Raw genomic sequence first — 14,775 nt, 5'->3', positions numbered from 1 at the left:
TTTAGTTAAAGTTGTGCACCTGACATTAGGGCCACGCTCTTTAGCAAAGTCAATGGGTGTTTCAAATCCATCATGTCTTTTTGACATACAAGGATTTTCTATCCACTTAGTTATGCTCAGTGATAGGAAAAAAACTGTCAATCAATAGACAGCAAGTAGGCAAGGAGAGTGGACCCTAGTGAAAACCTGTGAGTTCTCTCTAGTAGGGCTTGGCACCAGGGTCAGACTGGGACTAAAACTCAGCTTTGGCATTTCAGAGCACACAGGCCCACTTGATCGCCATAGAATCCGGGACAGGTGTCTTGGATTGCTAGGACAGCCCTGGAGCCCTGAACAGTCCAACACTGGCCCTCCGAGGGCCGATCCTGCCTTCTTCCTGGCCCAGCGACTCCTTCACCCTTCTGTAGGGGGAGGGAGTTATTGGGCCAGGGCCAGGGGAAGACAGGACTGGCCCACAGAGAGCACTGGCCTATATGCCATTTGCCCGAAATGCCAGATGGCCAGTGCTGCCCTGCTTGGCACACACTGCATGCTTTGGTGATTAAGTAGAGAACAGGTGAAAACAGTATGTGGCCATGGTATGTTGCCATCATTGGTAGGTAAAACGTTTCCTTTAACATGATATCAAAAATGGAATGAAAACTCCCCCCCCCCCCCCAAAAAAAAAAAAAAAAGTAATGGTTCTCAGGACTCATAGATATACACATACACATGTCATAGCTGTCAGAAAAAGGAGTGTTTGGCTGACGGGGAAATTTCCTAGGTTAATTCTTAGAGAACAAAAGATCAGGTAGTTAAAATCCAACATGACCGATCCTTCTCTCCCCAACATCATCTGTCGGAGAAGTCGGGAGGCCCCCATACATATTAACCAGCCAGTTCCATGCAAATTATCAAGCTCAGGTAACTTTTTTCTAACATGAATGGAGACCTAAAGAGCTGGCGGCCTCAACATTATTTTCAATCTTTTCTTACCGAGTGCACAGAAAGTAATGAAAATCAGGGTTTTCTTTCCAATATCCATCATTGAGCTGGGTGTCTTGTTCAGAACTTCTCAGAAGAACAGAGCAGGATCTACTTAAAAGACACAAACTGAGTCTATTACATTAATCATGCAATGCAGGAAGGGGTGGGGGAGGGAGGAGCCATGCATGCTGCAGCTCAGCCCAGCCTCTACATTTGCCACCAACATCAAGCGTAATAAAACTTTGCTGTGTTTCATGCTCTCGATATGCAATAGAGATACCGATTGAACACTGGATGCTGTTAGACTTCTGACATCTTTCAAAAACATGTCAAAAGTTTCGTCAGCATTTCAGTGATGAGACCCCCACCAAACTCCAGACATGGGTCGGAGACAAATAACTTATCCCACATTACTCTCCACTTCCCTGTACGCCATATAAAAGAAATAACTTTGCCTGAGCAACCCATTTAAAGGGATACTCCAGCAACACTTTTCTTCTTTCAAATCAACTAATATCAGAAAGTTACACAGATTTGTAAATTATTGCTATTTAAAAACCATAAGTCTCCCATTACTTATCAGCTGCTGTATGTCCTGCAGAAGTAAATAATAAATCTTTGTAACTTTCTGACACCAGTTAATTTGAAACAAAAAAAATAAATAAAAAAATTAGAACACCCCTTTAAGATATTATGGGGGTTTGACATTTAAAACAGAGTATAATTTAATAAGGAGAGATGGTTCCTGGTGAAGAGGCCTTCTCCTGAGGAATTATCTGAAAAAATATCAGTTAGACAATGGATAAAAGCAATGATATCACAACATCAACGGCCGTTGTTTTAAAATAATGGCCGTTATTTGCCATTAAATGACAGCCATCCACTCAATTTTCAATAGTGTGTGAACAGAGCCTTTCTGTGTTTTCAATCCACTCCTGGTTTTACTGAGCAAAAATACTGTGTGGGAGCATAGCCTTGACAAGAGAGGATAGATATCCAGAAATTAAAACTTCAGGGGTAACAGACATCGATCCAACCAATGCAAACGAATAGCCCTATTTCACGGAACGATTATCATTCATAGACTCGCTCCAACGACCGCTCGTTAACGAGCACTTAACGATTTTTTTAAGCAAACGATAACACATAATACGTGTGGGAACGTGAACGATATCTGTAGTGTAACGATTATTTTGCGGTTGTTACATCATTACATGGTTGTTTAAAACGTTGGGAAATGTAGGTAGACATTTCAAGAACGACTGAAAGATTTTTTTATTCAACGAAAAGATTAGCGAATTATTGTTGAAACGATTTTTTTTCGACATGTTGAAAAAAAATAGTGAACGACTCAACGACGATTTCGCTGTTGTCGTTCGCTCGTTTACAGCTATTCCACAGAACGAATATCGTTAACGAGCGGTCGTTTGAACGATTTTATTCACGATAATCGTTCGAAAAAGTTCCGTGGAATTGGGCCTTTAGTCTCCCTTTCAAGATCTAATCGATGCTCAGTGCTGGGATGGGGACTCATCCTTCATTCGTTAGGGTCCATTTACACAAAAAGATTATCTGACAGATAATTTGGCTTATTTGAAGCCAAAGCCAGGAACAGACTGTAAACAGAGATCAGGTCATAAGGGAAAGCCTGAGATTTTTCCTATCTTCAAAGCCATTTCTGTCTTTGGCTTTAAATCTTTGGCAGATAATCTGTCAGATAATCTTTCTGTGTAAATAGACCCTTACAGCCCGTAGATGTAGGACTATTGCAAAAAAAAAAAAAAAAAAATTAAAACAAATTGTTACTGTACCTTTCTACATGTATGATTAAAGCGTTGATTAAATTCATTCAGTTTTTGCCCCTCCAGGTCCTCAGGCTCTTCCTACAAATCCTCGTTTACGAGTATTATGTTGGTAGATACATGAGGAATGCCTAATATGCTTACAGAACCATCCCAAAGAAAAGGAAAAGCCTGAGCTATGATGCATACCGGCTGCAGAGGGTCCGTGGCGATCAATTCTAGATAACTTTATTGGTCCTCTCCCCGTCGCCAAATGAGCTTTCAGATTTGCATCGGTGATAGTCAATGCTTTTTCTAAATAGGTTGAATCTTTGCCAGCAGCTAATAACACTGATTTAGCAATAGCCAACAAAGGTGTTTTCCCACTTCTCACTTTCTCACTTCCCTAAGGTGACAATGGACCTCTGCCGGGAATCCAGCAGCGTTTTTATGTTCCCTACAATCTGCCAGCTGCCGGGATGGTTAAACGCATGAACCGCACTCTAAAATCAAAAATCAAAAATTATTCAAGAGAAAGGTAAAGACTGGGCTAGTCATTTCCTTAGTTGGGCTAACCTCCACCCAACTGCACACCCAATCACACCCCTCCCCCCCCCGAGACAAGCTAACTGCCCGCCAGATCACCCCAACAGAGCTACTGGGTGATGTCACAGACCGAGCCCAGCGGGACATGGGGATAGCGGTGAGCGTCGATAGCGGGACAGCAGCCATAGAGGTGAGCAACTGCAGAGCAGATCAACGGGTGGTTACAGTAACTGCGGCCCCACTTGGCTCTGGCCGCACTCTCCATTGTCGGCTATGGAGAATTAAGCACAAATGATGATCTTCACTGACACTGGCCGTTCTTTGAGCTGGCCGGGTCACAGAACGGCCGATGTTTTACGTTGTGTAAACCCGGCCTTTTGCTCCGCCCTCGCGCCTAGTTACCAGACACCAGAGAATTAAAGAGTGATATTTTGAAATTGCCCTCCCATCAGAGTCTGGAGGGCACAGAGTCAGATAGCTGTGCCTGGCAGCTGTAAGATACTCAGGCCAAGTCCCATTCCCTCAGGGAGGTGATTGGTTCTCTTTGAAAAAAATTTAATTATCCATGTGTTTTCACGTACTACACTCCCCCCAGGGCCTTTTGTTATGTCTTTAGGTTCCGCTGATAAGTCCGCTAATTCCTAGTTGACCCATCTCAGCAGTTACAGCCTGCTCAGCCATTCACTAAAAAAACTGCTGCCGTTCCTTTTCATTCCCTAATACTTTCTAGAGGACTCACTAGGTGCAGGACCTGCAGACTACCAATCACTGGCCGACACCTTGTCCTGTCTTGGGCTGTGATTGGCTGAGTCGGAAGGTCCTGCACCAACTTTATTTTTCACCTAAACTCCAACTTTTTCCACCTTTACTTTTTACTCAGCTGAGTGGAAAGTGATGAACATTGGCCCCTTAGCAGATCTGTGTTGACCTAGCGTCGGGCCAGATGACCTTTAATGCGACATGGAGAGAAGGGAGCTACTGCACATCACACCTATGGCTAACACTAATGCCGCTCAGCTAATTTTAAAAACCAACGCCAGGATGTTGGTATATAATTTGATCAAACCATACTGCCCCGTGTACCATGTGCAGGTCTCCTGGTTCACACGGGTCCCTACGCTAACTCCACACTGTGTTGGTCAGCGACTGCCAACTCCGCAAAGCGTGCACATGCAGGGAAGGAAGGCCATGGAATGTCACAGGACCAAACCCAAAATGCCCCACCAATTCCCAGCCGGCACCACCGGCGGAGAAGGCTGCCCCCAAACAACACAAGTATGAATATGGTATTACACTCACCACCACTGCTGCAGACAGAATGGGAAACACATGGAGGTACTGACATGTGAGCACAGGTATATCCTGCCAATTTGGGTCACATGGGTCTTATAAAGATGACCTTTACCTGATAAATTTAAACCTCCAGAAACCAAGGACTTTAGGGTTACCATCTCCGGAACTTTTGGCAAAGTTCAAAACAAGTTTGGAAAGATGGCGGCTGCACATCTAAAACAACCAAACAATGGTACGCTCACCTGTCCACGCTTACCCGATGTCCTCCTCTGTGTCTCCAGCCGCCTCCAGCCTGCTCAGCTGATCACTGACTGAATAAGACAGGACAGCCCCCATGGCCAGTGATTGCCTGAGCAGGCTGTCACACTTTACGTTAAAGCTCGGTGAACCTCCTAAACCGATCTTTTGGAAAGTTCGCTCATCTCTAGTCATAAACCCAAAAAAAAAACGTACAGCACTACCTAAGTATATTACTAGTAAGGTGAAGTTAAAATAATAAATACATTATGAAGGCTTTCTGCACACGACAGTATCTGTAGTCTGTGAGTTTTTCTTTTTCTGTCCCATGTCAGGCTGTATAAGGACTCATCTTCTTGCACTCTGATTCTGGTCATTTTTAATGCTTCCATTTTGGCTTAGATGGGACTTTTTATATTTTTTTCCAGTTTATTTTATTTATTTTACATTTTATTATGTGAACAATTGGAAAAGGAAGTGAATAAACACAGTAAACACAGTATATGCCATAGCTAAGCAAATAGAGATCTGTCTTTAGTGAGGATATTATAATAGTATACTAATGTGTATACGCTACTTGCAGGCAGTTACATAAATGTCATCTTGATATATTCTTACACTAAATCCCAGAATCCTTAGCTGTTCTGTCAGGTAGCTGTTGACCTTCTTCAAGTGCCAGTATATACTTTTAAATCTCGATTCACTGTATATTTTGCTTGAATTAATGAGATAACCTGGAAAGAGAAATATACATTCTCAGTATCTAGTATGCTACTACCCAAACCTAGTGCCCCTTGGGGATTAAAGGGGTTGTCCGGCGATAAAAAATTATTCACAGAATAACACACATTACAAAGTTATACAACTTTGTAATGTATGTTATGTCTGTGAATGGCCCCCTTCCCCGTGTCCCCCCACCCCCGGCCGTGTACCCGGAAGTGTGGTGCGCTATACATTACCTGTCACGTGCCGACCACGGTCTCCGATCCTAAGCAGTGACGTCTTCTTCGGGAGGCCGGCGGATCCTCCCAAGTGCCGGCCGCCCTCTGCAGCGTCATCCGAAGCTCAGCCGCGATTGGCTGAGCATAACTGTGCTCAGCCAATCGCGGCTGAGCGGCTGATGACGCGGCCACGTCATCAGCTGCTCAGCCGCGATTGGCTGAGCACAGTTATGCTCAGCCAATCGCGGCTGAGCTTCGGATGACGCTGCAGAGGGCGGCCGGCACTCGGGAAGATCCGCCGGTCTCCCGAAGAAGACGTCACTGCTGAGGATCGGAGACCGTGGACGACACGAGATGCGGTGAGTATAATGCACCACACTTCCGGGTCTAGCGTGGGTGGGGGGAAACATGGGGAAGGGGGCCATTCACAGACATAACATACATTACAAAGTTGTATAACTTTGTAATGTGTGTTATTCTGTGAATAATCTTTTATCGCCGGACAACCCCTTTAATATACTCCTTCTACTCACTCCATGCCCACCAACAGCATCAGGCGGACATTCATTCCTGTTGGTGTAGGTACTGTTTCCGTAAAGGGGAATTATCAGCAGGTTAGACAAATCTAACCTGCTGATAAACCTCACAGTGTCAATATAAATAAATTAATAATAATAATAATAATAATAATAATAATAATAATAATAATAAATGTGCATCTCCCCTTCCTTTATACTTTCTTTCTATGAAATTAGTAGCTTTTCCTTAAGATAGTTTGGCAATAACAGAATAGTGGGTGGCAGATTATTGGTACCACCACAGCCAGCTCATCAACAATCCCACATCACTCTGTAGAGCCCTCCTATTCCTTTACCATGCACAGTGCCAGACTTTTGGTAGTGGCTGTGCCTGGTATTGCAGCTCACTTATTAACTTCTATTGGACCAAACAGCTCTGGGTTGTAATAGCTGAAACAGCTGCCAATAAAATTATGGAGATTTGCTGGATAAAGAATGAAGGGCTCTCCAGTAAGTATCGCAGCCATATCTATCAGCTGATTTGTGGGGGTGCATGGAGTCCCCCACTGATCAGAGAACCCTTCTTAATGACCCTTTAAGTAACATAGCTAAAATAGTCCTGTCAGTAACGTTGCTTTTACACAGAAGTAGGGCCTGGTTACTACGTTACGGACTACTTACTGTGTCATTGGTCCCTTGTGGGTCACTTGAGAAGTAAAACTGGAAGCAGAGCCAGGAGAATGAGAGTGCTCAGCGAACCACAACCTGGAAAGATGGCAGAATAATACCCGTTACTGTCTTAATAGCTTCTTCTTATGTCCTATACCTTCCACTTTACTATCTCTGCTATTATTCCAGGAACATTTGGCTCCTTAATAAGGACCTGTTAGATCTCCTGACCTGCTATTAAAATAATGGAGCATCTTTTATTTTGCTGTTCCTCTATTAGTCCTCCTGGAAATGCATAAAAGAATTGACAAACTGGGTTACCACTACTACTTGCCAATAAAATATATCCCTATTCACAGTATGGCACTATCTGCATTGGTCGGACAGTGTCACAGTGCGACAAAGGGTAAGGGAAATGAATGAAACAAAGATAAATAGATAAATATACGGAAGGACTAAATAAGTTTCAAGAGAGAAGTGAACTCTAGATCAAGGGGCCACAATCTGAGGTTAGTTGGGGAAAGATCAGAAGCAACGTGAGAAAATATTACTTTACTAAAAGAATTGTAGATGCTTGGAACAAACATCAACAACAAGGTAATCATATATTTATCCTAAGATAATAAGGAAGGAAATGCTAAAAAAGCAGACTAGATGGACCAAGTGGTCTTTTTCTATGTTCCTAAAACCTTTTCACAAATAAAAAAAAAAAAAAAGCTAAAATTTTCTTCATTTGTTCATTTAATGGGCCAGAACATGGCCAGAACATGGCCAGAACATGATAACTGCAATGGCTGAGGCTTGGTCTTCCTGAGAACTCTCGGAATGAGAAGAACTGGAGAGAAGACGTAGATTAACTGCAGCTGATTGACAGCCCATTCACAAAATCCAGGAAATCTTTCTTGTATATTGAACAGAAGCTGTTCATCTTCCTGTTCTCCTTGGCCACCATAACATCCATCTCCGGGTAACCCAATCCCTTGGTGATCCACAGAAACAAGTCCGGGTGAAGGCTGGAAAAGTTGATGTCTGCTAAGCCAGTCTGCTGTTGTATTCACTTCTCCCCTGATGAACTGCCTTCAACTCTGCCAGGTAAGACTCTGTCCAGGTCATCAACTGGTGACATTCTTCTATCAATTGGGGTGACTTGGTACCTCCTTCTTTGTCTATGTAGAACACAGTTGCAAGATTTTTTGAATGGGCCAGCATGTGGGGCTGGACTAAGGGAGTAAAGTGTCAAAGAGCACAAAGAGGAACTCCCCCAACGTGGCTGAAAGCTGACCCTCCTGGGTGGACCAACTTCTCTGAACCAAATGGTCCCCGACATGAACACCCCAACCTGACTTGGACGCATTAGAGGTAAGTCTAACCTGTGGAGCACTGGACAGAGATGTCTCGCAATGTACCTTGTTCACTCTTAACCATCAGGTTAAATCTCTCCTGGTACTGCTGGAGGGAAGAAAGGATTATCCAGACCTGAATGGTGGTGGTTCCACTGGGACAGAATATTGGACTGGAGCAATCTCATGTGTGATCTGGAACTGCTTCCAGAGCAGTAGTCATCAGCCCCAAGACTCCCATGCCCATCGTGATGAAAATCTGGATACGAGATAGGAGATTTTACACCCCCAGCAATAATTTGGCTGATCTCTCTTCCGTCAGATATAGCTTCATGACCAAGGAATCCACAATGAAGCCATGCGACTTGCACCTTTTGGATGAAATCAAATCCGATTTTATTTGGTTCAAGATGAAGCTATGACGTTCGATCTCAACAGTCATGTGTAGAAGTAGTACCCCTGATGCCTCCTGAGATATTTTGCGATGATCTTTTAGAATTGGTATATGAAGATATGCATCCTTTAAATCTAAAATGGCGGCAAGGTCGTCCTTTTGGACAATGGGAACGACTGCGGCTTCTATTTTGAAATGCTTGCAATTCACGAATTTGTCGAGAAATGACAGATCGATTACAAGGGTCAATCATCTACTTTCTTGAACACAAGAGGTTGAGAGGTTGCAATGCCCCTTTTGTATTAAAATCTTTAAATAGATTTAAGAGATGAAGTTTTCCTTGGTTTTAAAAGAATTAGTTTGGGGAAGGATGCAAACTGCAGAACCCTACAGACAGAGCCAGTGAGCCAGGTGACACGGGTGCCGGGTGACATGGCACTAAGACAACTCAACTGATAGGTATCAGGAGAACATTGGTTTCTTCTGCCTGGCCAGATGAGATAACTTGGTTAACCCTACTGTTACTGTGCTGACATAGGACAAAATGAAAAAGTAATCGCTCTCCCGACACACCTAGACATACACATACATATGCCATAGCTGTTGGACGCACAAGTGTATGGTCGACCGGGATCTTTCCCAATCCCACGTATATATAAATCTTTCGGTTAGCTGGGCGTTCATGTGTTCTGAAAGTAAAAAGGAGACAGCAGCTTAATTCTTCGAGAACAAAAGGAACAGGTAATAGAATTCTCTCCCCAACATCATCTGTCGGAGGAGAGTCGGGAGTCCCCAAACATATCAGGTTTACGGGACTGTTTTCTTACATGAATGGGGACCTAAAGAGCCTCACAGCACCCTCATAATTATTTTAAAATTTTCTCTTACCGAGAGAGTAATGAAAATCAGGGATTTCTTTCCACCATCCATCATTAAACCAGGTATCTTGTCCAGAACTTCTCAGAAGAACAGAGCAGGATCTACAGAAAAGACGCAAACCCACTGGGTCTTGTACATTAATCATGCAGTGCAGGAAAGGGTGGGGGAGGGAGGAGGCATGCATGCTGCAGCTCAGCTCAGCCTCTACATTCGTCACAGCATCACATCTTAATCAATGCATCCTTTTGCTGAAGCTGCACCTCCATAATTATAGATAAAGAAAGTAATTTTGGACCAGGGTCTTGGTACTCTGTTGGCCCCAGGACATATCATGATATGTTGTTATTCACCATGAAACAACAATTCTGAAGGATCTTATCTTAGAACTCCCCATTATCAGCAGCCTGACAGATCAGCGGTAGAATTTAGGGCAGCAGTTTTGTTAGGCTGTGTTTACACATTGCAGTTTAATTGCAGTGCTGCTGAAGACGCTACAGTACTGCAATGAACCTCCATTGTGTGTGAACACAGCCTTATGGCGAATAATTAAAGGGAAGCAATCAGTGGCGTAGCTACCATAGAGGCAGGGTAGACAGCTGCTATGGGGCCTGTGCAGGAGGGGGGCCCAGGGGAGAAGGTAAGAGTGTGTGTATATTCCGGTAAAACTTTAGAGGCCGATAAAATGATCCCTTAGAGGCCTCTTTGAATGTCAATCACCCCCACAGTGCGCTCAGGGCTCCTTTACGTAAAAAAAAGGAGTTGTTCATCCAAAGTTATTTTTAATATGCTGAAAAACAACAACAACAAAAAAAAACAATCATACTTACCTCCTCTACTCCCCTGCTGGCACTGTGTTCATGCAGCTCTGGTCAGTAGGCTTCTGAGCTCATGAATTTGATGTCATGGGTTCATTTAGCCAATCAGGGGTTGTCTCAGCTACTGATTGGATAATCAGGCCTGTGATGTCATAAATCCAAACCCAGAGATCACAGCTGAGTGAACCTGACACTGGCCAGGAAGTGGGGGAGGTATGTGTGTTTTCTTTTTTTCATTCTCCACCTGGGCACCATATAAAAATAAAACTTTCCCTGGACATCCCCTTTACGATGTTATGGGGTTTCAAGACTTAAAGGGGCACTTTGGTGAAAAATAATTGTTCTCATATCAACTGGTGTCAGAAAGTTATACAGAATTGTTATTTACAATAACCTGTATCTAGATGACTACGCAAGTATATACTACTGACTGCACCAACCTACAGCCAGAGATCAGGGGTAACACTCTTTATAAAGTTATAGAACCACAATATATATATAGGACTCAGCAAACAGTACATTACCCAATAGGCCTGAAGTCCCTCTGAGCGGATCCTGATCATCCAGCAGCTAATCCCATCTACAGTGTGATAGGACGGTGTTCCGTGTCAGGACCCTGCAGCTCTGGTGGATGAAGCCGCCACCAGGTACTATATAAAGTGCTGGAAACTGGAGGTAAATATTATTCCAGCGCAGGAATCAGTAATTATGAAGATTTAATCAGCGCAGATAACTACAATGGGAGTGTTAGAGGGAAATACATAGAGACCATGGACCGGGAATCACTGCCAGCAAAGGAAAAGAAAAAATAATCAAAACAAAACCTAATATAATAAGGAACGATGGTTCCAGGTGAAGATCCCTGCTCCCGGGGAATTATCTGAAAAAACATCAATTAGACAATGGATGAAACAATGACATCATTCACAACATTGCATCAACATTAACTAAAGAACCCATCTGTGTATCCAGTCAAGTTCCTTCTTCTTAAAGACACTGAGGTTTGTTTTCCCTCATACAATGCAAACTCACATTGCGGTGATGCACTGGTGATGTTAGTTTCACTGCCGGGTCAGCTGGTACGGTGGTTTGGTAGCTGAGTGGGTCTAGGGTCACTTGGGCACTTGTCACAGTGGCCTGGAGTGGTGTAAGACCCACCCCGGACAGTGTGGTGCCCCGCCTGCACGAAAGGTTTAACCCAAGTGTAATTGTGTATAACTGCACTGCGCAGTGGAATACCTAGACTTTTAGTAACTTTGTTCCACTGGGGTCATTACTAGTGACTCCTAGGTGTCTGCCCTGCACATTTTAGACAAGTTACTGGTGTGGACAAGGTCATCCTTCGGTGGCTGCTCTTCTCCTGTGTACTTTCTAGAACTGCATAGTTGCTGTGTCTTTCACAAAGGGAATCTGTAGTCTCTCTAGGTTGTGTCCCTGACAGAGGACCTGGCCTAAGCCAGGCCCTGGCTTAACTTCAGCAGAGATCTGGTTCCTTGCGGACTCTTCACACACACTGTCTGGAACCAACTAAATAACTGGCTACACTCCTCCCATCAGGAACTAGCTCCTTCCAACAGGGGTCTAACCAAACCGTACTGTGATTGGTGGGGGCGGTGTGTGCAAAGAGAGAGAGAGAGGATAGGACAGAAACTGGAAGGGAAGCACCTGCACTGGTGAGTGGACCAAACATTACATGTGACACAAAACTAATTGTTTCCATCAGCTGTGCTTCACATATAACACAGAAAATAGAGCAGCACCTAGTGGGGAAAAGACTAACTTTAGTGAACACTTCATCCCCACCTGTGTGAACCCGAGGGAGTTACCTTACTCAGGTGCAATAAAGACTTAGGGGCCCGTACTGCGTCACTACATCACAATCACTATTCCTGCTGTGCCATCTGTTTCATGCCAGCTCTGCTGCATCTATACATTTAATAGCTGTAGCTGGGTCATGTGACAGCACCTAGACCACCAGGAAATGACAACCCGCCAGCTGGAGCATACATTACCAGCTCCGTGCGGAGCAGGTAATGTATGCTCCAGCCAGCGGGGGGTTAAGAGGGTTGTAACTTACATATTCGCAGCGGGATGTCAATCCCGCTGCAAGTATGTAATCTGATTGAACATGACAAGGAAGGGATCTGTCATGGATTTCGCTGCGAATTTGCAGCGTGATATCGGGTGTGGATCCATTATGTGTGAATCTGGCTTTAGCTCTACTCTGCAGGGATATACATATATATATATTTAATTTTTTTAAATGTTATCTTGATACAAAACAAATGTATAGACAGTGGAATAAAACCACAGTGACAAGCCATCCCATTGCTCTTACAGAATCGTGTCATCAAAGAAGGAAACAACATGTACCCAACTGGTTTAGAAATCAGGTGAAATGAAATTACCTAAGACATTGCAGAAATCCTGTATAGAAATAACAGAGATGGATGTTTTCTGTCCATTACATAGTGGTTATAGTGCTGTAACTTTGTATTACACCATGGCGCAGAGGAAGTGGTGATCGCTGTAGTATATCCCGTGTCTGGTTCAGTACTGTATCGGTGAGTCATGTACTGAATGGAAAATTCCTTATTATGAGAGTATTAGAACCAATTTATAATGGAAAAGCAGTCAGACATTCCTGGTTACTAAAATATGGAACCGTGATGGGGGTCACAGTAACCCCCCCCTCTCTTACCTAGACTACATAGGGAGGTGGTACACTTCCCTATGGCAGGAACCTAACTAGAAACTTAATAGAAAGAATATTTTATACTTTCTACTGCTCTAGCCAGCTATAACAACCCCCACAACCCTCTATCATTCACACATTAAGGATAACCACACCGGAAATCAACTCCGCAACCCTCTATCATTCACACACCAAGGTTAGGTATACAGGATCAACCTAATAACTATTTAACATTCATAAACCCTTAAAAGGGTTATCCAGCACTATAAAAACATGGCCACTTTCCCCCTACTGTTGTCTCCAGTTCAGGTGCAGTTTGCAATTAAACTCCATTTACTTCAATGGAACTGAGTTTCAAAACCCCACCCAAACTGGAGACAAAAGTAGGGGGAAAGTGGCCATGTTTTTGTAGCACTGGATAACCCCTTTAAGGCCTCTATGATTACACTGGGATTATGGCCCAAACAGGTCAATATTGCTCAGTGTAATAGGACTAGAGATCAGCAAATGCTCATTCATCAGATTGATGGGTCATTCTGTAATGCTGAAAAGTCATCGTCTGCCATCCGCACATGTCCTGGTGTAATAGGGGATATGTATCTGACAGATTGGCTAGGCCAGATAGGGCCACTGATTGATTCTGTGTGGTGTTGCAGCTCAGTCCCATTGATATGAATGGAACCACATACATGGTGGCGCTGTTTTTGCAAGAAAGTGAGAGGTATGACATACATGGCCTGATCCTGCACTTCTTTGGAGAATATTTTCATTCTCATCCAATAATCCATATTTTCCTTTATGGTGTTGAAGGTTTCAGTCTGAAATCCTATCATTTATAATGTGTAACGAGGATTTGGGACCTTAAGCCTTCCAGCTGTTACTAAACTACAATTCCCATCATTGCTTTGGCTGTCCAGGCATGATGGGAATTGTAGTTTTGCAACAGCTAGAGGATTGATATTCCCCATCCCTGATCTTGAAGAAAAACTCTCTCCATTAACTGTTACCAGCATGTCTATAGGTTTACTTTTGACTATGGGTGGCACAAGAATACAATAATCTTTTTCTTTCAAAATCAACTGGTTTCAGAAAGTTCTATAGATTTGTAATTTACTTCTATTTAAAAATCTCAAGTCTTCCAGTACTTATCAGCTGCTGAATGTCATGCAGGAAATGTTTTCTTTCCAGTCTGACACAGTGCTCTCTGCTGCCACCTCTGTCCATGTCAGGAACTGTCCAGAGCAGGAGAGATTTTCTATGGGGATTTTGCTGCTGTTCTGGACAGTTCCTGACATGGACAGAGGTGGCAGCAGAGAGCACTGTGTCAGGCTAAAAAGAAAACAACACTTCTTGCAGGACATACAACAGATGATAACTACTGGAAGACTGTAGAATTTAAAATAAAGTAAATTACAAATCTACTGTATATAACTGAAACGGGCTGATTTAAAAGAAAAAGACTTTTGATGGAGTACCCCTTTAAGGGTGTTGCGGCACCTCCTCTTGCACTAGGCACATTGTAGGTCACGACCATCATGCAGGGTGATATTATTAAAATTGTTTAAAATTTTATTGCAAAATGTTTAAGTTTTCATAACATGAAAAACATCAATGACCTTAAGAAAATGAGGAATAAAACATCTCCCCTCTCAGAAAGAAGCCGTAATAACAGCATCAAAGGTCATGTACAGTATGTAGGTT

The 14,775-nt window shown here is 43.3% G+C and overlaps 1 protein-coding gene across 3 annotated transcripts in view; it reads right to left on the bottom strand.

Moving 5' to 3' along the window:
• The window catches only part of LOC138765726 (uncharacterized), a 42,943-nt gene that overhangs the window by 4,587 nt on the left and 23,581 nt on the right, over positions 1-14,775 (bottom strand). Inside the window, exons 1-3 of one of the 3 annotated variants that reach the window (XM_069942747.1) lie at positions 10,904-10,974; positions 5,442-5,557; positions 976-1,074 (exon numbers count right to left, since the gene is read on the bottom strand). In XM_069942747.1, the coding sequence (XP_069798848.1) occupies positions 976-1,027 (52 nt within the window). In that variant the 5' untranslated portion in view covers positions 1,028-1,074; positions 5,442-5,557; positions 10,904-10,974. Of the gene's footprint in view, positions 1-709; positions 742-975; positions 1,075-5,441; positions 5,558-10,903; positions 10,975-14,775 lie in introns of those variants that run through there. The other 2 variants (XM_069942746.1, XM_069942748.1) reach the window with 2 other exon arrangements.

The sequence above is a fragment of the Dendropsophus ebraccatus genome, chromosome 10, assembly GCF_027789765.1.
Source record: "Dendropsophus ebraccatus isolate aDenEbr1 chromosome 10, aDenEbr1.pat, whole genome shotgun sequence".
Classification (NCBI taxonomy): Eukaryota; Metazoa; Chordata; class Amphibia; order Anura; family Hylidae; genus Dendropsophus; species Dendropsophus ebraccatus.
Note: the sequence above shows the minus strand (reverse complement) of the source record. Positions and strands in the feature narration are given on the sequence as shown.